Source organism: Hemiscyllium ocellatum, chromosome 10, assembly GCF_020745735.1.
Source record: "Hemiscyllium ocellatum isolate sHemOce1 chromosome 10, sHemOce1.pat.X.cur, whole genome shotgun sequence".
Taxonomy (NCBI): domain Eukaryota; kingdom Metazoa; phylum Chordata; class Chondrichthyes; order Orectolobiformes; family Hemiscylliidae; genus Hemiscyllium; species Hemiscyllium ocellatum.
In genome coordinates this window covers 1,322,590-1,348,062 of record NC_083410.1, presented here as the reverse complement: position 1 = coordinate 1,348,062, position 25,473 = coordinate 1,322,590, and the positions used below count along the sequence as shown (strand labels likewise).

General features: G+C 45.7%; 1 protein-coding gene across 1 annotated transcript in view; it reads left to right on the top strand.

Annotated features, from left to right (window-relative positions):
- The first annotated feature begins 801 nt into the window (after positions 1-801).
- adcy3a (adenylate cyclase 3a) overlaps positions 802-25,473 on the top strand; it is a 192,248-nt gene continuing 167,576 nt past the window's right edge. The window contains exons 1-2 of the mRNA XM_060830720.1: positions 802-973; positions 1,835-2,553. Of these exons, the coding sequence (XP_060686703.1) occupies positions 1,891-2,553 (663 nt within the window). The 5' untranslated portion in view covers positions 802-973; positions 1,835-1,890. The remainder of the gene's footprint in view (positions 974-1,834; positions 2,554-25,473) is intronic.

Sequence of the window (25,473 nt, the reverse complement as noted above, 5' to 3'; positions counted from 1 at the left end):
CCCACCTCCTCCCCCTCTCCCTCCCTCCCTCTATCCTCCCTCCATCATTCCCACCTCCCTCCCTCTATCCTCCCTCCCTCTATCATTCCCACCTCCTCCCCTCTCTCTCTCCCTCCCTCCCTCTCTCTCCCTCCCTCTATCCTCCCTCCCTCCATCATTCCCACCTCCCTCCCTCTATCCTCCCTCCCTCATTCTCACCTCCCTCCCTCTATCATTCCCACCTCCCTCCCTCTATCATTCCCATCTCCCTCTCTCTCCCTCCCTCTATCATTCTCACATCCCTCCCTCCCTCTATCATTCCCACCTCCCTCCCTCTATGATCCCCTCCCTCCCTCTATCATTCCCACCTCCCTCTCTCCCTCCCTCCCTTCCTCTATCATTCCCTCCTCCCTCCCTCTCTCTATCCTCCCTCCCTCTATCATTCCCTCCCTCTCTCTATCCTCCCTCCCTCCCTCTATCATTCCCTCCTCCCTCCCTCTCTCTATCCTCCCTCCCTCTCTCTATCCTCCCTTTATCATTCCCACCTCCCTCTCTCCCTCCCTTCCTCTATCATTCCCTCCTCCCTCCCTCTCTCTATCCTCCCTCCCTCTATCATTCCCTCCCTCTCTCTATCCTCCCTCTATCATTCCCACCTCCCTCCCTCTCTCTATCCTCCCTCCCTCCCTCTATCATTCCCACCTCCCTCCCTCTCTCTATCCTCCCTCCCTCCCTCTATCATTCCCACCTCCCTCCCTCTCTCTATCCTCCCTCTATCATTCCCACCTCCCTCCCTCTCTCTATCCTCCCTCCCTTCCTCTATCATTCCCACCTCCCTCCCTCCCTCTATCCTCCCTCTATCATTCCCTCCTCCCTCTCTCTCTCTCCAGTGGAAGCAGCTGCTGAGATTCGCTGGGATTTGCGAAGCTGCGGGACTCGGATCCCGAGCCCGGGCTCGTTCCGCGGCGCTGTCCGGAGGCTCTGGCCCGGTAATCGGGTGGGTATCAGCGGGAGGACGGACCGACCGGCCGGCCCCAGGGCTCGGCTTGTGCTGGGGACCAGTCCGGCCCGAGCTCTCGGTGCGGCTCCAGCAGCGCCCGGACCCGGGGCTGCAGCTCAGCGCCAGCCTTCCCCACCCTCCCGGAGTCCGGGGCAAACACTGTGTCCCCTGGGTCAGGGTGAACACTGTATCCCCCTCCCCTCCCACCCCCTGGGTCAGGGTGAACACTGTATCCCCCTGGGTCAGGGTGAACACTGTATCCCCCTCCCTCCCACCCCCTGGGTCAGGGTGAACACTGTATCCCCCTCCCTCCCACCCCCTGGGTCAGGGTGAACACTCTATCCCCCTGGGTCAGGGTGAACACTGTATCCCCCTCCCCTCCCACCCCCTGGGTCAGGGTGAACATCATATTCCCCACCTTCCCCCAGTCCCTGGGTCAGAGTGGACATCGTAACACCCCCCTGGGTCAGAGTGGACATCGTAACCCCCCTGGGCCAGAGTGGACATCGTAGCGCCCAGGTCAGAGTGGACATCGTAGCGCCCCGGGTCAGAGTGGATATTGCATCTTCCAGGGAACAGAGTGAAGATCCTGCATCTGCAGTAATTTCCTCCCACATCATATCCCCCTGGGGCAGAGTGGACATTATATAGACCAACACTAACTCCCTCAGCTGGCACTGTTCCCTTACCTATCAGTGATTCTGGAATTGCTTACCTATCCTGCATTGACACATCGATCTTCGGTGCATCCAGTTACATGTCTGTCAGTGGTGACAGTGATTCACCCAGCACTAACTGATATCAATCTTCGGAGACCAATTGGCAGTGAGTCTCTTAACAACAATTTGCATGCCACAGGTTTGTCTGGCTAGATAGTAGACACAATCTCACCTGAATCTGGTAGCCTCAGAACGATGCCCAGGAACCGTGCGTTTTCAGAGCCAGAGTACTCAGCAGAATGTTCAGTCAGCCTGCCCTCTGACCCTGAGCAGGGTGTGGAACGGAGCCGAGAGGTGACAGTCAGGAGTTCAGGATGTTGCCTCTGCCTCCCCCGTTTCATGAGACTGACCTTTGTCCCCGATTCCCTGGAGAACCTGTACCAGACATACTTCCGTCGTCAGCGACATGATACTCTCCTGGTGTTGGTGGTCTTTGCTGCACTATTTGACTGTTATGTCATCATCACATGTGCCGTGCTGTACTCCAATGACAAGTTGGCCTCTCTCCTGGTGGCTGGAATCGGATTGGCTGTCCATCTCCTCCTCTTCATCTTGTGTCGGTTTGGACTTGTCCCAGATAAAATTTCCCAGAAGGTCATTCCATACAGCCTCTGGGTCCTTATTGCTGCTCAGATCTTCTCCTTCCTGGGCCTGAACTTCTCCCATGCTCATGAGGCCAGTGACACAGTGGGCTGGCAAGCTTTCTTCACCTTCTCCTTCTTCATCACCCTCCCACTGCAGCTGACACCCATTGTCCTCATCACCAGCACCACATGTGGGGTTCACACGCTTGTCCTGGGGGTCACCATCGCCCAGCAACAACAGGAACAAATCAACAGTGCGGCCCTGGTGCAGCAGGTACAGGGATGGTCATTTCTGTGCGGTCTCAGGGGTGCACTGAACAACCAGGGAAAACTTCAGGCCAGAGAGAAATAGGATTTGTGGAACTCTTTATTGGGAGCAACTTGAAATGAGAGTTTGCAATGGGGCCAAACGGAACCGAAGGTGGAGTGAAAGGAACTGAGGGACATGGGAAAGAAGTACTGGTGAAGTTAGGGGACATGGGATGAAAGATGGATTAGTGAGATTGGGGAATGGGGGTTTGGGGGATAAGGAGAGGGGATGAGATCGGGCATGTAGGAAGTGGATGAGTTGGATATGGGAAGGGAGGGTGCGAAATGGAGAAGATAGGTTGAGGAATTTAGAGGAAGATGAATAGAGGGAAATGGTGAAGAGATGATGTGAGGTATATGAATAGAGTGAGTTGGATAAGATGAAATGGGGTTTTAGATATAGAGTACATGGGAAGGGGTTTGTGGATATGGGGAGGGGTGAGTTAGAGGATTTTAGGTGGGTTGGGAGGGGGTGAGTGGGCGAATGAATAACGTCGGTTTGAGAAGCTGTGAAAGGACTGAATTGGTTGCTTATATTTCTGAGTACTATGTCAGATATGGACCATGATAATGTGAACATCGCTAAAATTAACAATTACACTTGAATCAATGCAGGGAGCGTACTTCTGTGTTAAAATTGCTGATGCAACTCAGCAACTCTGGCAGCACCTGTGAAGAGAGAAACAGTCGGTTCTGATAAGGGTCACTGGATTCAGAATGCTAACTCTGTTTTTCTCTCCACAGTTGCTGCCAGACCAACTGAGTTTCTCCAGCAATTTCTGTTTTTGTTTCACATTTTCAGCATGCGGTGTTCTTTATTTTACTAGTATTGAGGCATTTTCACTCTGAGGCTGATTTGTCTGACTTGTGCGGTTAAACTTTGCAAGGGAAAAACAATCATTTCAAAATGCATGTTCTGAGACAATTCCTAAGGAAAGGCCAAGGCTTCATTCTGGGCCTGTGCTGATCTCACCTGTGTCAGTGAGCCTCACAACAACATGTAATTAAACTTTAAAGTAATAAATTCTCCCAAGTACTTCACAGGATTGATACTTGGTTAAATATTTTGCTTCTCTCCAAACTCTCTGAATGTTGTCATCTCCCAAAACTATATTCTATCTTTCCCAGAATACCATGTTTGATCTGACCGAATTAGTTTCTACTGCTGCCACAATATCAAAACAGCTGTTAGCGGAGTCACTGCTTCCTCCCTCCATGTATGACTGTGGTAAACCACCCACCCTCGTCCTCTTCAACCTGTCTACAGCATTCGATACAGTTGACCAGACCATCCTCCTCCTATACCTCTTCACTGTCATCTGGTACGTGGGATTGATCTCACTTCCTTATGAATTCGATTATGGATGAGCATGACGCCCTCTTCCCATGAATGAATAAAGAATCACAGTCAGAGAAGCATTGACAACAGCTTCTCTACCTGCTCCCACATCGTTGTCTCTGATGACCCTATAGGTTCACTACCCTCTGAGTGAAATAAGGTTTTGAGTTTGGTAAATGGTCACGCTGTTTCTGTCTCCACAGATATTGCCAGACCTGTTGAGTTTCTCCAGCGTCTCTGTGTTTATTTCCAACATTCTAGTTGTCTTCCATAATATTGACTGAGCACATAACGCAGGTTTTTTTTGTACTTTATGCACAAGATGTCCCATGTCTCCCAGTTCCTGCAGCTTTCTGCTTTCTTTCCCCATTTCAATAATATTTATCTCCACTGTTCTTCCTATTAAAGTGCATAATCTCACATCTCCCACTATCTATTGTTGTAACAGGGAGATAAACAGCCAATTCAAACCAACATCCCTCTTCACAGTAGTAGAATTAAGACCTTGAGAGATCTCAACATTGACCTGGTGGTTTCTAACCAGACTTTTTGAATAAACCTTACCAATCTTTGAGAATAATCGATTCTAGATCCTGGGTTTGTAGCTTAAACGAGACTTAACTATTTATTAATAATATAGCACCTTGAGCAGAGGAAATTTAATGAAAATAGTATAATTGATGTGTATGATTTAAACCCAATGAGCTTTGTTTTCAGCCCCATTCACACAACAGGCAGACAGACAAATAAACACAGTTAAGGGATAGATAAAAGAAAATAACAAAAACTGGCCAGATCACGAAAGTGGTTTTCATGATCCATTGTTCCACAGGTGTAAATGATTGTTTCTTGATTGATTTTCTGAAGATGTTGGTCAGGACCATCTTTTCAGTTCACTCTGACAAAGTTTCAGTAATACTTATAAATTAGTTTCTATTTTCTGAACCTCCAGGATCTAGCTGATACAGGGAAATTAGGCAAGAAAACAATCTTCATGCTGTAGTATCAAATCCTTCTGTCATGAAGTCAGTCCAAAAACCAGTACAAACTCTTCGGTTCCTCTCTCTGTTTGACCTTTATGTTCTCTCCCAGACTTCTTGTCACCAAATCCCATTAACCGTATTGGAGGGATGTGAGAGCATTGGAGAAGGTGCAGAGGAGATTAATCAGGATGTTACCTGGGCTGGAAAGTTTCAGTTCTGAACAGATTGGGGTTGTTTTCCTTACAGCAGCGGAGATTGAGAGGGGACGTGTGAGATGTATAACATTATGATGGACAGAGATAGGGTAGGCAGGAAGAAATTGCTTCCCTTTATGGAGGGATCAATGACCGAGGGCATAGATTTAAGGTAAGGGTAAAAGGTTAAGAAGAAATGTGAAGAAAAGCTTTTGCCCAGAATGTGGCAGGAATCTAGAACTCACTGCCTGTAAGGGTGGTACAGGCAGAAACTGCCATCACATTTTAGAAGAATTTAGATATGCACTTGTGAGGCGAAGACATATGGGACTATGGGCCAATTATTGCCAAATGGAATTAGAGTACTTAGGTGGTGGTTTTTAACTAGCGTGGACATCGTGGTCCAAAAGGCCTTTTTCTGTGTTATAGATCTCTCTGACTCAATGCAGTATGTTATTATCAAAAGCTTTGCCCCCATCTACACCTGGCCACCTCTGAAAATTCAATCATGTGATCAGACATTACCTCCCCTTAACCAAACCATGCTGATTGTTCTTCCTTAGCCCTGTCTGTCCAAGTTCAGATTAATTGTATCCCTCAGAATTGTTTCCAGCAGTTTCCCCACCATCAAGGCAAGATTGCCTGGCATGATTTTCTCTTCATGAAGCCACACTGATTCTGCTTGATTTTACGACTTATCTCAACATTCCCTGCTAGTACATCCTTCCCCAATAACAGAGGTTATGCTAATTGGCCTTTAGGCTTTTTTTGTCTCCCTTTGATTTATTCCAGGCATGAGGAGTTTGTCTTATGAAGAGAGATTGAGCAGTTAGGCCTTTACTTTCTGAAATGTAGAAGAATGGAAGGAGATATAACTGAGGGATATAAAATGTTAAAGCAGAATGACAAAGTAAACACACAGAGGATGTTTCCTCATGTGAGGCAATTAGAATGGGAGGTCATAGCTTTAGGATAAGGGCGAATACATTTAAACAGAGATGACGATAGAATGCAGGGAAATAGATAGTGACATCTTGAAAAATGTCCAGATTACAGAGGAGGAAATGCTTAATGTCTTGAAACACATAAAAGTGGATAAATCCACAGGACCTGACCAGGTGTACCCTAGAACTCCGTGGAAAGCTGGAGAAGTGATTGCTGGACCTCTTGCTGAGATAGAGCTGAAAATGTGTTGCTGGAAAAGCGCAGCAGGTCAGGCAGCATCCAAGGAACAGGAGAATCGACGTTTCGGGCATGAGCCCTTCTTCAGGAATGAGGAAAGTGTGCCAAGCAGGCTAAGATAAAAGGAAGGGAGCAGGGACTTGGGGGAGGGGCGTTGGAAATGCGATAGGTGGAAGGAGATTAAAGTGAGGGTGATAGGCCGGAGTGGGGGTGGGGACGGAGCGGTCGGGAAGAGAATTGCAGGTTAGGAAGATGGTGCTGAGTTCGAGGGTTGGGACTGAGACAAGGTGGGGGGAGGGGGAATGAGGAAACTGGAGAAATCTGAGTTCATCCCTTGTGGTTGGAGGGTTCCCAAGCGGAAGATGAGGTGCTCTTCCTCCAGCCGTCGTGTTGCCATGGTCTGGCGATGGAGGAGTCCAAGGACCTGCATGTCCTTGGTGGAGTGGGAGGGGGAGTTGAAGTGTTGAGCCACGGGGTGGTTGGGTTGGTTGGTCCAGGTGTCCCAGAGGTGTTCTCTGAAACGTTCCGCAAGTAGGCGGCCCGTCTCCCCAATATAGAGGAGGCCACATCAGGTGCAGCAGATGCAGTAAATGATGTGTGTGGAGGTGCAGGTGAATTTGTGGTGGATATGGAAGGATCCCTTGGGGCCTTGGAGGGAAGTAAGGGGGGAGGGGTGGGTGCAAGTTTTGCATTTCTTGCGGTTGCAGGGGAAGGTACCAGGAGTGGAGGTTGGGTTGGTGGGGGGTGTGGACCTGATGAGGGAGTCACGGAGGGAGTGGTTTTTCCGGAATGCTGATAGGGGAGGGAGGGAATTATATCCCTGGTGGTGGGTCTGTTTGGAGGTGACGGAAATGACGGCGGATGATACGATGTATATGGAGGTTGGTGGGGTGGTAGGTGAGGACCAGTGGGGTTCTGTCTTGGTGGTGGTTGGAAGGGCGGGACTCAAGGGCGGAGGAGCGGGAAGTGGAGGAGATGAGGTGGAGAGCATCGTCGATCATATCTGGGGGGAAATTGCGATCTTTGAAGAAGGAGGCCATCTGGGTTGTTCAGTATTGGAACTGGTCCTCCTAAGAGCAGATGGGGCAGAGACGAAGGAATTGGGAATATGGGATGGCATTTTTACAGGGGGCAGGGTGGGTGGAGGTGTAATCTAGGTAGCTGTGGGAGTCAGTTGGTTAATCGTAAATGTCTGTGTTGTTTCGATCGTCCGAGATAGAAATGGAGAGGTCCAGGAAGGGGAGGGAGGAGTCTGAGATTGTCCAGGTAAATTTGAGGTCGGGGTGGAAGGTGTTGGTCCAGTGGATGAACTGTTCAACCTTCTCATGGGAGCACAAGGCAGCGCCAATACAGTCATCGATGTAGCGGAGGAAAAGGTACTCTTGCGGAGATATTTGTATCATCGATAGTCACAGGTGAGGTGTCGGAAGACTGGAGGTTGGCTAACGTGGTGCCACTGTTTAAGAAGGGTGGTAAGGACAAGCCAGGGAACTATAGACCGGTGAGCCTGACCTCAGTGGTGGGCAAGTTGTTGGAGGGAATCCTGATGGACAGGATGTACATGTATTTGGAAAGGCAAGGACTGATTCAGGATAGTCAACATGGCTTTGTGCGTGGGAAATCATGTCTCACAAACCTGATTGAGTTTTTTGAAGAAGTAACAAAGAGGATTGATGAGGGCAGAGCAATAGATGTGATCTATAAGGACTTCAGTAAGGCGTTCGACAAGGTTCCCTATGGGAGGCTGATTAGCAAGGTTAGATCTCATGGACTACAGGGAGAACTAGCCATTTGGATACAGAACTGTCTCAAAGGAAGAAGACAGAGGGTGGTGGTGGAGGGTTGTTTTTCAGGCTGGAGGCCTGTGACCAGTGGAGTGCCACAAGGATCGGTGCTGGGTCCACTACTTATCGTCATTTATATAAATGATTTGGATGCGCGCATAAGAGGTACAGTTAGTAAGTTTGCAGATGACACCAAAATTGGAGGTGTAGTGGACAGCAAAGAGGGTTACCTCAGATTACAACAGGATCTTGACCAGATGGGCCAATGGGATGAGAAGTGGCAGATGTAGTTTAATTCAGATAAATGTGAGGTATTGCATTTTGGGAAAGCAAATCTTAGCAGGACTTATACACTTAATGGTAAGGTCCTAGGGAATGTTGTTGAACAAAGAGACCTTGGAATGCAGGTTCATAGCTCCTTGAAAGTGGAGTTGCAGGTAGATAGGATAGTGAAGAAGGTGTTTGGTATGCTTTCTTTTATTGGTCAGAGTATTGAGTCCAGGAATTGGGAGGTCATGTTGCAGCTGCACAGGACATTGGTTAGGCCACTTTTGGAATATTGGTCTCCTTCCTATCAGAAGGATGTTGTGAAACTTGAAAGGGTTCAGAAAAGATTTCCAAGGATGTTGCCAGGGTTGGAGGATTTGAGCACCAGGGAAAGGCTGAACAGGCTGGGGCTGTTTTCCCTGGAGTGTCGGAGGCTGAGGGGTGACCTTATAAAATCATGAGGGGCATGGCTAGGGTAAATAGATAAGGGTGGAGGAATCCTGAACTAGAGGGCATAGGTTAGGATGAGAGGAGAAAGATATCAAAGGAACCTAATGGACAGCCTTTTCACACTGAGGGTGGTGTGTGTATGGAATGAGCTGCAGGAGGATGTGGTGGAGGCTGGTACAATTACAGCGTTTGGATGAGTATGTGAAAAGGAAGGGTTTGGAGGGATACAGACCAGGTTCTTTTTATTACAAAAATATACTTTATTAATAAAATAATTTGATGGTCTGTACAGTTGGTCATGCCATACCCACGTAACCATTTACATACAGAGATCAGAATTTATCATTGTTATATACAGGTCTGTACGTTTATCAATCCTATGCCCATATATTGAGCTGAGGCGTCAGCAGAGCCCAAATGACTGCATGTGCCCCCTGATCTTCTTTAGGCAGGCAGATGTCTTTCCCCACCGCGCCTTGGCGGCAGCTGCCCCAAGCTTCAGCGCGTCCCTCAACACGTAGTCCTGGACCTTGGAATGTGCCAGTCTGCACCACTCAGTCGGGGTCAACTCCTTCATCTGGAAGATCAACAGGTTTTGGACCACCTAGAGAGCGTCCTTCACTGAGTTGATGATCCTCCAGGCACAGTTGATATTCGTCTCGGTGTGTGTCCAGGGGAACAGGCTGTAGAGCACGGAGTCCCGCGTCACGGCACTGCTCAGGATGAATCTCGACGAACACCACTGCATTCCTCTCCAGACTTCCTCTGTGTAGGCACATTCCAGAAGGAGGTGTGTGACAGTCTCGTTCCCCCCGCAGCCGCTTCGAGGGCAGCGTGCAGTGCGGCTGAGAGTCTGGGCGGTTTGGAGGGATACAGACCAGGTCCTGCCGATGGGACGGATTGGGTTGGGATATCTGGTTGATGTAGATGAGTTGGACTGCAGAGTGTGTTTCCATGCTGTACATCTCTATGACTGTGACTCTATGTGGAGAAATTACTTCTCCCGAAGGGGCATGAACCTGTGGAGTTCACTTCACCTGACTGCAGGTGAATGCTGCAATATTGTGTATATTGAAGGATGAGATAGTCAAGGTTTTAATTGGAGACACGTTGCAGGATTATGCAGAATGAGTAAGCAAGTGGAGTTAAGGCCGAGATGAGATCAACTAGGAGAAAGTGAGCACTGCAGATGCTGGAGATCAGAGCTGAAAAATGTGTTGCTGGAAAACCGCAGCAGGTCAGGCAGCAGCCAAAGCGCAGGAGAATTGACGTTTTGGGCATGAGCCCTTCTTCAGGAAAGATCTGAGATGAGATCAGCCATGATTGGTTAGCTTTGCATATTACGGAAGGAGAGATCACATCCAGAGTGTAACACGGCTTGAGTGAGTATGTAATTTGGGGATTTTGGTGCAGTGGGGAAGGTGTGCGTTTTGCTTACTTTATTGGTTCATAGTTTGTAAGTATTTCACGGTGGCACAGTGGGCGGCACGGTGGCACAGTGGGCGGCACGGTGGCACAGTGGTTAGCACTGCTGTCTCACAGCGCCTGAGACCCGGGTTCAATTCCCGACTGAAGCGACTGACTGTGTGGAGTTTGCACATTCTCCCCGTGTCTGTGTGGGTTTCCTCCGGGTGCTCCGGTTTCCTCTCACAGTCCAAAGATGTGCGGGTCAGGTGAATTGGCCATGCTAAATTGCCCGTAGTGTTAGGTAAGGGGTAAATGTAGGGGTATGGGTGGGTTGCACTTCGGCGGGTCGGTGTGGACTTGTTGGGCCGAAGGGCCTGTTCCTACACTGTAAGTAATCTAATCTAAAAGATAAATTGAAGTCCAGTATTGGGATCTAGCACAAAAGAAAGATTGACATCACAGGAAAATGGCAAATGCATTGGTTGGTAATAACTGCTAATTTGAATATTTGTTATAAATTACTTTCAGTTTGAAGATGAAGAGGAGAAAGATTTACAGATTACAAACTAAAAGGCCAGTAGGAAATTTTCAAGAAAATACATTAAGAAAGAAGAAAATATAACATACATTCAGGGCCAGGCATTATGTTGTACCTGCATGATGTGGAATCGAGTGGACCCCACCGTGGTTCATAGTGACCACATCATTGCTTGAGGAACTCTGCCTCAGAGTTAATGAGCTGGGGTCTGAGCTTCAAACACTGCAACACATCAGGGAGGGGGAGAGTTACCTGGACTGTATGTTTCTGGAGACAGTCACACCCCTCAGATTAACTCCCTCAAATGTTGTCAGTGACAGGAGGGTGTGACTATAAATGAGGCAGGTAGAGGGATCCAGGAGGTAGTGCTGAAGGAGCCCTTGAGCTTGTCTAACAGGTTTATGACTCTCACTCCCTGTGCGGGTGAGAGTAGGGGCTATAGGGGAGGATGAACAAACTGAAGAAAGCACCTGGTTACAGGGATCCTCAGGGCTCAAGAGGGGGGAATTGGGGAAAGTGTTGTCAGGGGAATAGTCTCTCTTCTCTGTGGACAGGATTGACATTCCCAAAGCTGTGTCACCTGCCTGGTGCCTGGATTCAGGATAACTCATCTGGGCTGCAGAAGGAACTTGGTTTGGGAGGGGAAAGGTCCAGTTGTCAAGGTCCACATGGGTACCAATGATATCGGTCAAAAAAGGAAAGAGGTTCTGATCAGGGAATATGAGCAACTAGGGGCTAAGTTAAAACGCAGAACCAAAAAGGTTATAATCACTGGATTGCTACCTCAGCCACAAGACTAAAGAGGTATGCATGTGGTTCAAAGATTGATGTGGGAGAAACAGGTTCAAATTCATGGGTTATTGGCCCCAGTACTGGGGGAGGAGGGAGCTGTTCCAGTGGGGTGGGCTCCACCTGAACCATGCTGGGACCAGACTGCAAGCATGTGGATAGGGCTTTAAACAAAAGATTTGGGTGAAGGGGGTTGAGGCAGGGGGTATGTAACTCCAGTTATATGGAATATTTTGGAAAAGGTTAGGGGAGAGGACTCGAGAGCTTATTGGAATTTTTAGAACAAGTCATAGGAAAGAGAGTATGGAAATGGTCAGGAATCTAACTTCAGGCACAGCAGATAAGGAGACAACTGTGAGAAGGGGGACAGTCAACTCAGGACTGAGGGTGTTGTATTTAAATGTATTCGATTCCGAAACAAGGTAAATGAGCTTATAGCACAGATTGCAGTTGGAGGGTACAATGTTGTGGGTATCACAGAGATATGGCTGTAAGATCAAGGCTGAGAATTAAATATTCCAGGATACAAATCCGATTGAAAGGACAGGGAGATAGACAGAGGAGGCGAGTTGCCTTGTTACCAGGAAATAACTTAAATTGATAGCAAGAAGTGGTATAGAGTCAGAAAGTGTAGAATCTGTGTGGGTAGAGTTGAGGAAAAACAATGCTGATGGAAGCTGTGTACAGGAAATAAATCAGAAGATAGAAAAGGCAGGTAAGAACAGCACTATCATAATAATCGTGGGTGCCTTCGATATACAGATGGACTGAGAAAATCAAATTGGTAGAGATCCCAAGGAAAGGAATCCATGGAATGTCTACAAGATAATTTTTTTGGGGATTTTGATATATTTGTACTGAAGGAACATCAATTATTTCCATGTCAGGATAATAGGTGCCTTGGAGGGGAACTTTCAGGGGGTGTTGTTTCCGTTTATGTGCAGCCCTTACCCTTCTAGATAGAAGTGTTTGTGGATTTAGAAAGTACAGTCTGAGGATTTTTAGTGAATGTTTGCAGTGTGTTTGGTGGTACACGCTGCTGTTACTGAGCAATGGAGTTGGAGGGAGTGGATGTTCATGGAAGTGGCACTAATCAAGTGGACGGTTTTGTCCTGGATGGAGCAGGAACCAGAGCAAGAGGTCAGCAAGTAAAATGACTCAGCGATTAAAGTCAGTAAGACTCCAAGGAAGGATAGACATGGGGAGGCTACGGAACATGGTGGGACTGATGGTCTGAACTGTATTATTTTAATGTGAGGTGTATAACGGGTAAGGAAGATAAACTTAGAACGTGGATGAACACACACAACTATGATGTTTAGCTATTACAGAGTCTAGTTGAGAGGAGCAGGAGAATCGACGTTTCGGACATGAGCCCTTTAGGAATTCCTGAAGAAGGGCTCATGCCCGAAACGTCGATTCTCCTGCTCCTTGGATGCTGCCTGACCTGCTGCGCTTTTCCATCAACAAATTTTCAGCTCTGATCTGCAGTCCTCACTTTCTCCTCTAGTTGAGAGGGACAACACTGATAACTTAATGTTCCAGGATTTAGATGGGACGTAGAAGAGGTGGAGGAGTTGTGTTACTGATAAAGGAGAATCTCTCAGCTGTGCTGAGGGAGGACACCCTGAAGGACTCATTCAGTGAGGCCACTTGAATAGAGCTCAGGAATAGGAAGGATACAGTCACTTTCATGGATTGTACTATCGGGTGATAGAGGAACAGCTGTGCGAACAGATTGTGGAAAAATGTGAAAAGACCAGAGTTGTTGTGGTGGTGGGTAATTTAACTTGACCTATATTGACTTGGATTCACTTAGTTTAAAAATGTGTTGCTGAAAAAGTGCAGCAGGTCAGGCAGCATCAAAGGAGAAGGAGAATCGACATTTCGGGCATAAGCCCTTCTTCAGATGCTGCCTGACCTGCTGCGCTTTTCCAGCAACACATTTTTAAGCTCCGATCCCCAGCATCTGCCGTCTTCACTTTGTCCTAGTTGCCAGGAACATGGATGGGGGACAATTTGGTAGGTGTGTTCAGAACAGTGTTTTGAAACTATCTGTCAATATTTCTTAGAAGACAGAGTAGAGTTGGAGGGTGTTTTTCTGAGTGGAGATTTATGACCAGTGGTGCCCCGCAGCGATCAGTACAGGGACCCTTGTTGGATGTAATATAAATAAATAATTTGGAGGAGAATCTCGGTGGCTTGATTAGTAAGTTTGCAGGTGACACAAAGATTGGGGACACTACAGATAGTGAGGAGAATTGTCAGAGGAGAAAACAGGATATAGATAGACCGGATTCTTGGGCAGAGACATGGCAGATGGAATTTAACCTGGACAAATGTGAGGCAGATGCATTTGGGAAACTCTAATGCAGGAGGGATGTTTACAGTAAATGGCAGAACTCTTAGTATCATCAACATACAGAGAGATTTAGGCAGAATGGCTACAGTTCTCTTGAAAATGGCAACACAAGTGGATAACGTGGTCATGTAGGCACATATCATGCTTGCCTTTATCAGTCAGGGCTATCAGTATAAAAATTGGCAAGTCATGTTGCAATTGCATAGAACAGATGTTTAGCTATTACAGAGTCTAGTTGAGAGGAGCAGGAGAATCGACGTTTCGGACATGAGCCCTTTAGGAATTCCTGAAGAAGGGCTCATGCCCGAAACGTCGATTCTCCTGTTCCTTGGATGCTGCCTGACCTGCTGCGCTTTTCCAGCAACAAATTTTCAGCTCTGATCTGAAGGCCACATATAGTTTGTTATGCACAGTTCTGATCAGCACACTACCAGAAGGACATGGAGGCTTTGGACAGGGTTTACCGGGATGTTATCTGATTTGGAGGGTATTAGCTATGAGGTGATTGGACAAACTTAGTTTGTTTTCACTTGAAAGTTGAATGATGAGGGTCGACCTGATAAAATTCTTTAGAATAATGAGAGTCATGGATAGAATGAATCTTTTTTCTAAGTCTTTTTTCCTGGGTAAAAATATTGATTACTTGGGGACCTAAGTTTAAGGTAAAAGGGAGTGAGCTTGAAGGAGATCAGGAGGACGGTTTTTACACAGAGAGTGGTAGGGACTTGGAATGCACTGCCAGGGGAGATGGTGGAGGTGGATACAACAGCAACATTTAAGAGGCACCTTGATCGATACATGATTAGGCAGGGAATAGAGGGATACGGAATACATAGGGACAAAGGGTTTTTAGTTTAGAAAGGCATCATGTGCTGGTGTAGGCTTGAAGGGCCGAAGGGCCTGTTCCTGTGCTGTACTGTTCTTTGTTCTTTGGTGTCAAGCTTCTTGAGTGTTGTTGGAGCTGCATCCATCCAGGCAATTAAACATTTGGAAGGCATAGCTATTATCTTTGGTTATCACTCTAAACTTTATTCCTAGTAACTGTTCACAATGTTCGAGTTGTAGCCTTATAAGTGCTTTGTAGAGTTTTAGCAAACTTCTCCCACACGCACATACTTTTATACTCCATTCTGTTTCAAATAAAGGCCAATATTTTATTCGCCTTCCCTATTACCCGTTAAATTTGGATGCTAGCTTTTTGTGATTCATGGACAAGGAATCCCAAATCCTGTATTCTATAGGTTTCTGTAGCATTTCTCCATTTAAATAATGTTCAGTTTCCATATTCTTCCTACCAAAGTTTATACCCTCACATTTTCTCTAATTATATTCCATCTACCAAGTTTTTGCCCACTCAATTAATCCGTCTGTATCCCTCTGCAGAATCTCTGTGTTATTCCCAACATTTGTCTTCCTGCCCATTTATGTATTATCTGCAAACTTGGCATTCAATTAGTTCATCCAAGTCGCTGGGTGCTGCGTCCACTACTTTTTGTCATTTACATAAATGATTTGGATGTGAGCATAAGAGGTACAGTTAGTAAGTTTGCAGATGACACCAAAATTGGAGGTGTAGTGGACAGCAAAGAAGGTAACCTCAGATTACAATGGGATCTTGATCAGATGGGCCAATGGGTTGAGAAGTGGCAGATGGAGTTTAATTCAGATAAATGTGAGATGCTGCATTTTGGGAAAGCAAATCTTAGCAGGGCTTATACACTTAATGGTAATGTCCTAGGAAGTGTTGCTATGCAAAGAGACCTTGGAGTGCAGGTTCATAGCTCCTTGAAAGTGGAGTCACGGATAGTTGATAGGATAGTGAAGAAGGTGTTTGGTATGCTTTCCTTTATTGGTCAGGGCATTGAGTACAGGAGTTGGGAGGTCATGTTGCAGCTGTACAGGACATTGGTTAGGCCACTGTTGGAATATTGCGTGCAATTCTGGTCTCCTTCCTATCGGAAAGATGTTGAGAAACCTGAAAGGGTTCAGAAAATATTTACAAGGATGTTGCCAGGGTTGGATGGTTTGAACTGTAGGGAGAGGCTGAACAGGCTGGGGCTGTTTTCCCTGGATTATATATTAAATCATGTGGGGCCTGGATAGGATAAATAGGCAAAATCTTTTCCCTGGGGTGGGGGAGTCTAGAACTAGAGGGTATAGGTTTAGGGTGAGAGGGGAAAGATATAAAAAAGACCTAAGGTGTAACTTTTTCACACAGAGGGTGGTACGTGTGTGGAATGAGCTGCCAGAGGATGTGGTGGAGGCTGGTACAATTGCAACATTTAAGAGGCATTTGGATGGGTTTATGAATAGGAAGGGTTTAGAGAGATTTGGGCTGGGTGCTGGCAGGTGGGACTAGATTGGGTTGGGATATCTGGTCAGCACGGATGAGTTGAACTGAAGGGTCTGTTTCTGTGCTGTACAGCTCTGTGACTCATGAATATATATTGTCAGTAATCTTAACCCCAGCACTGATCCTTGTGGCACTCCACTAATTGCAGGTTGTCATCCTGTGACAACTCTACCAACTCTGGCTTTTATTGGTTAGCCAATCCTCTCTCCATGTGATTATACTGCCTCCAACATCTCTTATTAAGTAACTCAACATGTTGTACTTCCAAATGCTTTCTGAAAGTCCAAATATATTACATTGCTGCAGTTATCCTGCATGTTACCTCCTCAAAGAATTGAAGTAAATTTGTCAGCTATGATTTTCCCTGCATGAAGCCCATGCTAACTCTGATTGACCATATTATGTATTTTCAAATGCTTTACTAAAACATCCTTCCAAATTGACTCAATATTCCCAATAATCATGAGTAACTGGTCTGTTGTTACCTGTTTTTTGTCTCCTTCCCTTTTTAGATAAAGGTGCTAAATTGGCAGTGTTCCTGTCCTCCAGGATTTTTCAGAATCTAAGGATTGCTGGAAGATTACTACACTATCTCTGTAGCTACTTCCCTTAATATTCTTGGATGCATCCCATCAGGTCCAGGGGTCATAGCAGTCTTTAGTTTCTTTAGTTTCCCTTGTACTTGCCTTAAATGTCTGCCATTGTTCTGCCATTTACCTTTGCAGCTAAACCCCTTTCTGAATCCACCCCAGCCATTTCTGCCCTCATTCCTTTGCAATTAGCCTTATCTAAACTTTCCAACCCAAGTGCCTCCTTCTCGAACCAAACGCTAAATTTTACCATGTTATGATCATAATGTCCTGAAGGATCTTTTATTCTGACATAGTTTAAATAAAGCTGCATCATTACACACTATCAGATCCAAAACAGCCTGGTCCCTGTTTCAATGCACATTCTTTCCACACACTTATAGAAGCTCTTACAGTCAGTTTGTGATGTTTCCCACAAGTTTACTCTTGGACTCTGTTTTCCTCTTGTAACCAACCCTTATGTACTCGATTGTTGTAATCTAAACAGCTCACAGTCTATTATATTTCTGGCCAATTTGTATGCTCCTTCATTCGATCTGATGCTGTCCTTAATTTCTCTTGTTCACCATGGTTTGGCCACCTTTCCCTTTATTAGACATGGGCAATAAATGCTGGTCTAACCAGTGATGCCACATCTCATGACAGAATTATAAAAAGGAAGCCAACACTTTAATGTGTGCTGTAAGTCACCCGTCGAGAGTGTGTTGCTGGAAAAGCACAGCAGGTCAGGCAGCATCCAAGGAACAGGAGAATTGACGTTTCAGGCATGAGCCCTTCTTCAGGAATGAATGGGCTTGTGCCCAAAACATCGAGTCTCTGGCTGCTCGGATGCTGCCTGACCTGCTGTGCTTTTCCAGCACCACGCTCTTGATTCTGATCTCCAGCATCTGCAATCCTCACTTTCTCCCTGTAACTCATCTGGTTTCCTTCTGGAATCAAGTAGAAATCAAGTGACTTTAGAGAACCAGCTAAGCAAAGCTTTCTAAAAGTAAGAGTTCGGTTTCTTTGCCTTATGACTGAAAACATCTTAGCTTCAAAGGGGCTAGACAGCATGTGTCCCAGTGGAGACTTGGAGTTCAGTTCTACAAACCAGGCCAGTATGGGAAGATATCCCTGAACTGCAAAGCCCTCTCTTGAATTCCTGTTCTCGGTAGAAGTGCCTGGGAATCTGATAGTGTTTTGAAATACCAGTATTTCTGCCTACCTGGGAAAACATGAAAAGGTGGATTGTGGAATCAGAACGAGACATCTATCAACAATCTATGGCTATCAGCAATTCAGTGTAATTTGTAGAAAGTTCACTGCACATGCAAAGCCATCACATCTTATTCTTTGTTTCTGGACTCTTAGACCCCCTTTCTTCCCCTTTGCCTTATTCTTAAAAACCTTCATCTTTGCAAAATATAGTCTTTCTCTCTTGTGTTCTGTGTGTGGGGGGCAAAATCATACTAAAGAGCTCTAGTTGTACCACGTATCTTCAGAGTAAGACTTTTTTTAAAGGAAACAGATTAGTTTGAGTTTATTTAGGAATATACTTTTATTTGGGATAGTAATATGAAAAGAAGAAATTGGTCACTTTGGTAATTGAATCAGCATAGTCAACTATCAACATCCTCGGAGTTACCGTTGAATCTAAATTGGATTATCCATATAAATATATTGGCTACAGGAACAGGTCAGAGGCTAGGAATCTGTAATGAGTAATTGACCACCTGACTTCCCAAACGCTGTCCACCATCTAGAAGGTGTGAGTCAAGACTGATGGAATACTCCCCACTTGCTTGGATGAGTGCGGCACAGTGGCACAGTGGTTAGCACTGTTGCCTCACAGTGCCAGAGATCCGGGTTCAATTCCCACCTCAGGCAACTGTTTGTGTGGAGTTTGCACATTCTCCCCGTGTCTGCGTGAGTTTCCTCCCACAGTCCAAAAATGTGCAGGTTAGGTGAATTGGCTGTGCTAATTTGCCTGTCAGGAATGAGACTGGGTGAGTTGCTCTTCGGAGGGTCAGTGTGGACTTGTTGGGCTGAAGGGCATGTTTCCACACTCTAAGTATTCTAATCAAACGCTCAAGAAGCTCAACACTATTGACGATAAAGCAGCCCACCTGATTGGCACCACATCCACAAGTATTGGTCACCAATGTTCAGTAGCAGCAGTGTATACCATCTACTGAAACAGACCCTTCGGTCCAACCCGTCAATGCTGACTAGATAACCCAACCCAATCTAGTCCCACCTGCCAGCACCTGGCCCATATCCCTCCAAACCCTTCCTATTCATATACCCTGCCCCTTAGGTCCCTTTTATATTAATCCCCTCTCACCCTAAACCAATGCCCTCTAGATCTGGACTCCCCCACCCCAAGGAAAAGATTTTGCCTATTTACCCTATCCATGCACCTCATAATTTTGTAAACCTCTATAAGGTCACCCCTCAGCCTCCAACGTTCCAGGGAAAACAGCCCCAGCCTGTTCAGCCTCTCCCTATAGCTCAAACTCTCCAACCCTGGCAACATCCTTGTAAATCTTTTCTGAACCCTTTCAAGTTTCTCAACATCTTTCCGATAGGAAGGAGACCAGAATTGCACGCAATATTCCAACAGTGGCCTAACCAATGTCCTGTACGGCTGCATCATGACCTCCCAACTCCTGTACTCAATACTCTGACCAATAAAGAAAAGCATACCAAACACCTTCTTCACTATCCTATCTACCTGTGACTCCACTTTCAAGGAGTTATGAACCTGCACTCCAATGTCTCTTTGTTCAGCAACATCCCTAGGACCTTACCATTAAGTGTACAAATCCTGCTAAGATTTGCTTTCCCAAAATGCAGCACTTCGCATTTATCTGAATTAAACTCCATCTGCCACTTCTCAGCTCATCTGGTTCAGATCGTGTTGTAATCTGAGGTAACCCTCTTCGCTGTCCACTACACCTCCAATTTTGGTGTCATCTGCAAACTTACTAACTGTACCTCTTATGCTCGCATCCAAATCATTTATGTAAATGGCAAAAAGTAGAGGACCCAGCACCAATCCTTGTGGCATTCCACTGGTCACAGGCCTCCAGTCTGAAAAACAACCCTCCACCACCACCCTCTGTCTTCAACCTTTGAGCCAGTTCTGTATCTAAATGGCAAGTTCTTCCTGTATTCCATGAGATCTAACCTTGCTAACCAGTCTCCCATGGGGAACCTTGTCAAACACCTTACTGAAGTCCATATAGATCACATCTACTGCTCTGCCCTCATCAATCCTCTTTGTTACTTCCTCAAAAAACTCAATCAAGTTTGTGAGACATGATTTCCCACGCACAAAGCCATGTTGACTATCCCGAATCAGTCCTTGCCTTTCCAAATACATATACATCCCGTCCCTCAGGATTCCCTCCAACAACTTGCCCACCACTGAGGTCAGGCTCACCGGTCTATAGTTCTCTGGCTTGTCCTTACCACCCTTCTTAAACAGTGGCACCACGTTAGCCAACCTCCAGTCTTCCGGCACCTCACCTGTGACTATCGATGATACAAATATCTCAACAGAGGCCCAGCAATCACTTCTCTAGCTTCCCACAGAGTTTTAGGGTACATCTGATAGGTCCTGGGGATTTATCCACATTTACCTGTTTCAAGACATCCAGCACTTCCTCCTCTGTAATATGGACATTCTGCAAGATGTCACCATCTATTTCCCTACAGTCTATATCTTCCATATCCTTTTCCACAGTAAATACTGTTGCAAAATATTCATTTAGTATCTGCCCCATTTCCTGCAACTCCACACAAAGGCCGCCTTGCTGATTTTTGACGGGGCCTATTCCCTCCCTAGTTACCCTTTTGTCCTTTCTGTATTTGTAAAAACCCTTTGGATTCTCCTTAATTCTGTTTGCCACAGCTATCTCATGTCCCCGTTTTGCCCTCCTGATTTCCCTCTTAAGTATACTCCTACTTCCTTTATACTCTTCTAAGGATTCACTCGATCTATCCTGTCGCTAACTTACATATGCTTCCTTCTTTTTCTTAACCGAATCCTCAGTTTCTTTAGTCATCCAGCATTCCCTATACCTACCAGCCTTCCCTTTCACCCTGACAGGAATATACTTTCTCTGGATTCTCGTTATCTCATTTCTGAAGGCTTCCCATTTTCCAGCCGTCCCTTTACCCTCAAACATCTGCTCCCAGTCAGCTTTCGAAAGTTCTTGTCTCATACCGTCAAAATTTGCCTTTCTCCAATTTAGAACTTCAACTTTTAGATCTGGTCTATCCTTTTTCATCATTATTTTAAATCTAATAGAATTATAGTCGCTGGCCCCAAAGTGCTCCCCCACTGATACCTCAGTCACATGCCCTGCCTTATTTCCCAAGAGTAGGTCAAGTTTTGCACCTTCTCTAGTAGGTACATCCACATACTGAATCAGAAAATTGTCTTGCACACACTTAACAAATTCCTCTCCATCTAAACCTTTAACAATATGGCAGTCCCAGTCAATATTTGGAAAGTTTAATCCCCAACCATAACCACCCTATTATTCTTACAGATAGCAGAGATGTCCTTACAAATTTGTTTCTCAATTTCCCTCTGACTATTGGGGGGTCTATAATACAATCCCAATAAGGTTATCATCCCTTTCTTATTTCTCAATTCCACCCAAATGACTTCCCTGGATGTATTTCTGGGAATACCCTCCCTCAGCACAGCTGTAATGCTATCCCTTATCAAAAACACCACTCCCCCTCCTCTCTTGCCTCCCTTTCTATCCTTCCTGTAGCATTTGTATCCTGGAACATTAAGCTGCCAGTCCTGTCCATCCCTGAGCCATGTTTCTGTAATTGCTATGATCTCCCAGTCCCATGTTCCTAACCATGCCCTGAGTTCATCTGCCTTCACTGTTAGGCCCCTTGCATTGAAATAAATGCAGTTTAATTTATTATTCCTACCTTGTCCCTGCCTGCCCTGACTGTTTGACTCACTTCTGTTCTCAACTGTACCAGTCTCAGATTGATCTCTTTCCTCACTATCTGTCTGGGTCCCATCCTCCTGAGCAGCTCTCGCAAATCTCCCTGCCAGTATATTAGTCCCCTTCTAATTTAGGTGCAATCCGTCCTTCTTGTACAAGTCACTTCTACCCCAAAAGAAATTTCAATGATTCAAAAATATGAATCCTTCCCCCATACACCAGCTCCACAGCCATGCATTCATCTGCTCTATCCTCCTATTCCTGCCCTCATTAGCTCGTAGCACCAGGAGTAATCCAGATATTACTACTCTCGAGGACCTCCTTTTTAAATTTCTACCTAACTCTCTTCAGATTCTCAATGTTTTTGTCTTCCTGTCTCGTTGGTTCCAATATGGACAATTACCTCTTGCTGGCCCCTCTTCCCCCGTGAGAACATTCTGCACCGTCTCTGAGACATCCTTGATCCTAGCACCAGGGAAGCAACACACCATTCTGCTTTATTGTTGCCGGCCACAGAAAAGTCTGTCTCTACCTTGAACTAGGGAATCCCCTAACACAATTGATCTCTTGGAAGCTGACGTACCCCTCGTTGCATTAGAGCCAGTCTCAATACCAGAAACTTTGCCGTTTGTTCCCCTGAGAATCCATCACCACCTACATTTTCTAAAACAGCATACCTGTTTGAAATGGGTATAGCCACACAAGACTCCTGCACTTGCTGCCTACCCCTCTCTTACCTTTCCTGGAGTTAACCCATCTATGTGACTGTATCTGAGACATTCCCCCCTTCCTATAACTGCCATCCAACACACAATGTTGCTGTTGCAAAATCCTCATTGCTGCCAACTGTCTCTCCAACCGATACATTCTAGCCAGGGAATGAAATGTTGGATATCAAACTGACAGCTCAGCGAGCAAACCTACACCCTAGATGCATTCGATCTGGTAAGATTCGCACCCAACAGCATTTATTGCAGATATAATCCGCAGTAATCTTTAAACTCCCACATCTGAAAAGTAGCGCATCTCACTCTACTAAAGGCCATTTTTGCTCCTTCACAATCTACAGACCCAGAAAATAACACCATCTTATTCCTGTATAAAACACTGTCCTTGGTTAAATTAATAGTTATGGCTTCTATTTTAAGTTTAATCAAGAAACATATCACAAAAAACATATAATCAAGAAAGAACCTACTCTACTCACTACTGCAGACTTTCTGTAGGTCACACTTAAAAACAATACAATACACTTATCTGCTTCTGTGCTGTGAACTTCGTCCAACAGTTCCTCCAAGATCAGTTGTGAATTTCACTCTTTGTTAATTTTCCCAGACGCACTTTGATGTCCAGTGATACATGAATTCAAACAGCCAAGGCAGTAACTGTGCAGGTTCACTGCTGTGTCAGTTTCTTTCTCTCTCTCTCCTGCACTGACCATGTGCCTCCTGTGACTGTTCCTTCTCTCTTTTAAAACTGCTGTTGCTTTGACTTCTTTTTCCCCAAAGTTCCAAAACAATGCAACAGCATACAAAACAGTAATTGCTGCTCCTGGAATTGGAGGAAATCACGTCCAGCACCTAAAATACCTCAAAAAAAGGAGCAGCTGTTCCAGTCAGAATTTTTTCCCATCCTCCATCTTGGATTACCCAGAATCCTTAGGATTCTCCAGCGCCTTCGAAATTCACAACCACTTACATTCACAAAGACAAGTGCAGCAGATACCTGGGAAGACAATCATTTCAAGTTCCTCTCCAAACTACTCACCATCCTGACTTGGAAATGGATCAATGTTCCTTCAGTGTAACTGGGTCATAATCCTGGAATTCCCTCCCTCAGGACATGGAACATAGAACATTACAGCAGTACAGGCCCTTCGGCCCTCGATGTTGCGCCGACCTGTCATACCAATCTGAAGCCCATCTAACCTACACTATTCCATGTACGTCCATATGCTTGTCCAGTGACGACTTAAATGTACTTAAAGTTGGCGAATCTACTACCATTGCAGGCAAAGCATTCCATACCCTTACTACTCTCTGAGTAAAGAGACTACCTCTGACATCTGTCTTACATCTATCTCCCCTCAATTTAAAGCTATGCCCCCTCGTGGTCGCCATCCCCATACTTGGAAAAAGGCTCTCCCTGCCCACCCTATCTAACCCTCTGATTATCTTATATGTCTCTATTAAGTCACCTCTCAACCACCTTCTCTGTAACAAAAACAACCTCAAGTCCCTCAGCCTTTCCCTGTAAGACCTTTCCTCCATACCAGGCAACATCCTAGTAAATCTCCTCTGCACCCTTTCCAAAGCTTCCACATCCTTCTTATAACTCCTCAGCAGTGACCACAACTGTACACAATACTCCAAGTGCGGCCGCACCAGAGTTTTGTACAGCTGTAGCATAACCTCATGGTTCCGGAACTCGATCCCTCTGTTAATAAAGGCTAAAACATTGTATGTCTTCTTAACAACCCTGTCAACCTGGGCGGTAACTTTCAAGGAGCTGTGTACCTGGACACTGAGATCTCTCTGCTCATCTACACTACCAAGAATCTTACCACTAGCCCAATATTTTGCATTCCGATTACTCCGACCAAAGTGAATCACCTCACACTTGTCCACATTAAACTCCATTTGCCACCTCTCAGCCCAGCTCTGCAGCTTATCTATGTCTCTCTGTAACCTACTACATCCTTCGTCACTATCCACAACTCCACCGACCTTAGTGTCGTCTGCAAATTTACTAACCCACCCTTCTACGCCCTCATCCAGGTGATTTATAAAAATGACGAACAGCAGTGGACCCAACACTGATCCTTGCGGTACACCACTGGTAACTGGATTCTAGGATGAACATTTCCCATCAACCATCACCCTCTGTCTTCTTTCAGCAAGCCAATTACTGATCCAAACTGCTACATCTCCCACAATCCCATTCCTCCGCATTTTGTACAATAGCCTACTGTGGGGAACCTTATCGAACGCCTTGCTGAAATCCATATACATCACATCAACCAGTTTACTCTCATCTACCTGTTTGGTCACCTTCTCAAAGAACTCAGTAAGGTTTGTGAGGCACGACCTACCCTTCACAGAACCGTGCTGACTATCCCTAATCAAATTATTATTTTCTAGATGATTATAAATCCTATCTCTTATAACCTTTCCCAACACTTTACCAACAACTGAAGTGAGGCTCACTGGTCTATAATTACCAGGATTGTCTCTCCTCCTCTTCTTGAACAGGGGAACCACATTTGCTATCTTCCAGTCTTCTGGCACTATTCCTGTAGACAATGACGATTTAAAGATCAATGCCAAAGGCTCGGCAATCTCCTCCCTGGCTTCCCATAGGATCCGAGGATAAATCCCATCTGGCCCAGGGGGCTTATCTATTTTCATACTCTGCAGGATTTCTAATACCGCCTCCTTGTGAACCTCAATTCCACCTAGTCTAGTAGCCTGTATCTCTGTATTCTCCTCCGACAACATTGTCGTTTTCTAGAGTGAATACTGTTGAAAGATATTCATTTAGTGCTTCCCCTATCTCCTCTGACTCCACACACAACTTCCCACTACTATCCTTGATTGGCCCTAATCTTACTCTCGTCATTCTTTTATTCCTTAAATACCTATAGAAAGCCTTAGGGTTTACCCTGATCATATCCACCAACAACTTCTCAT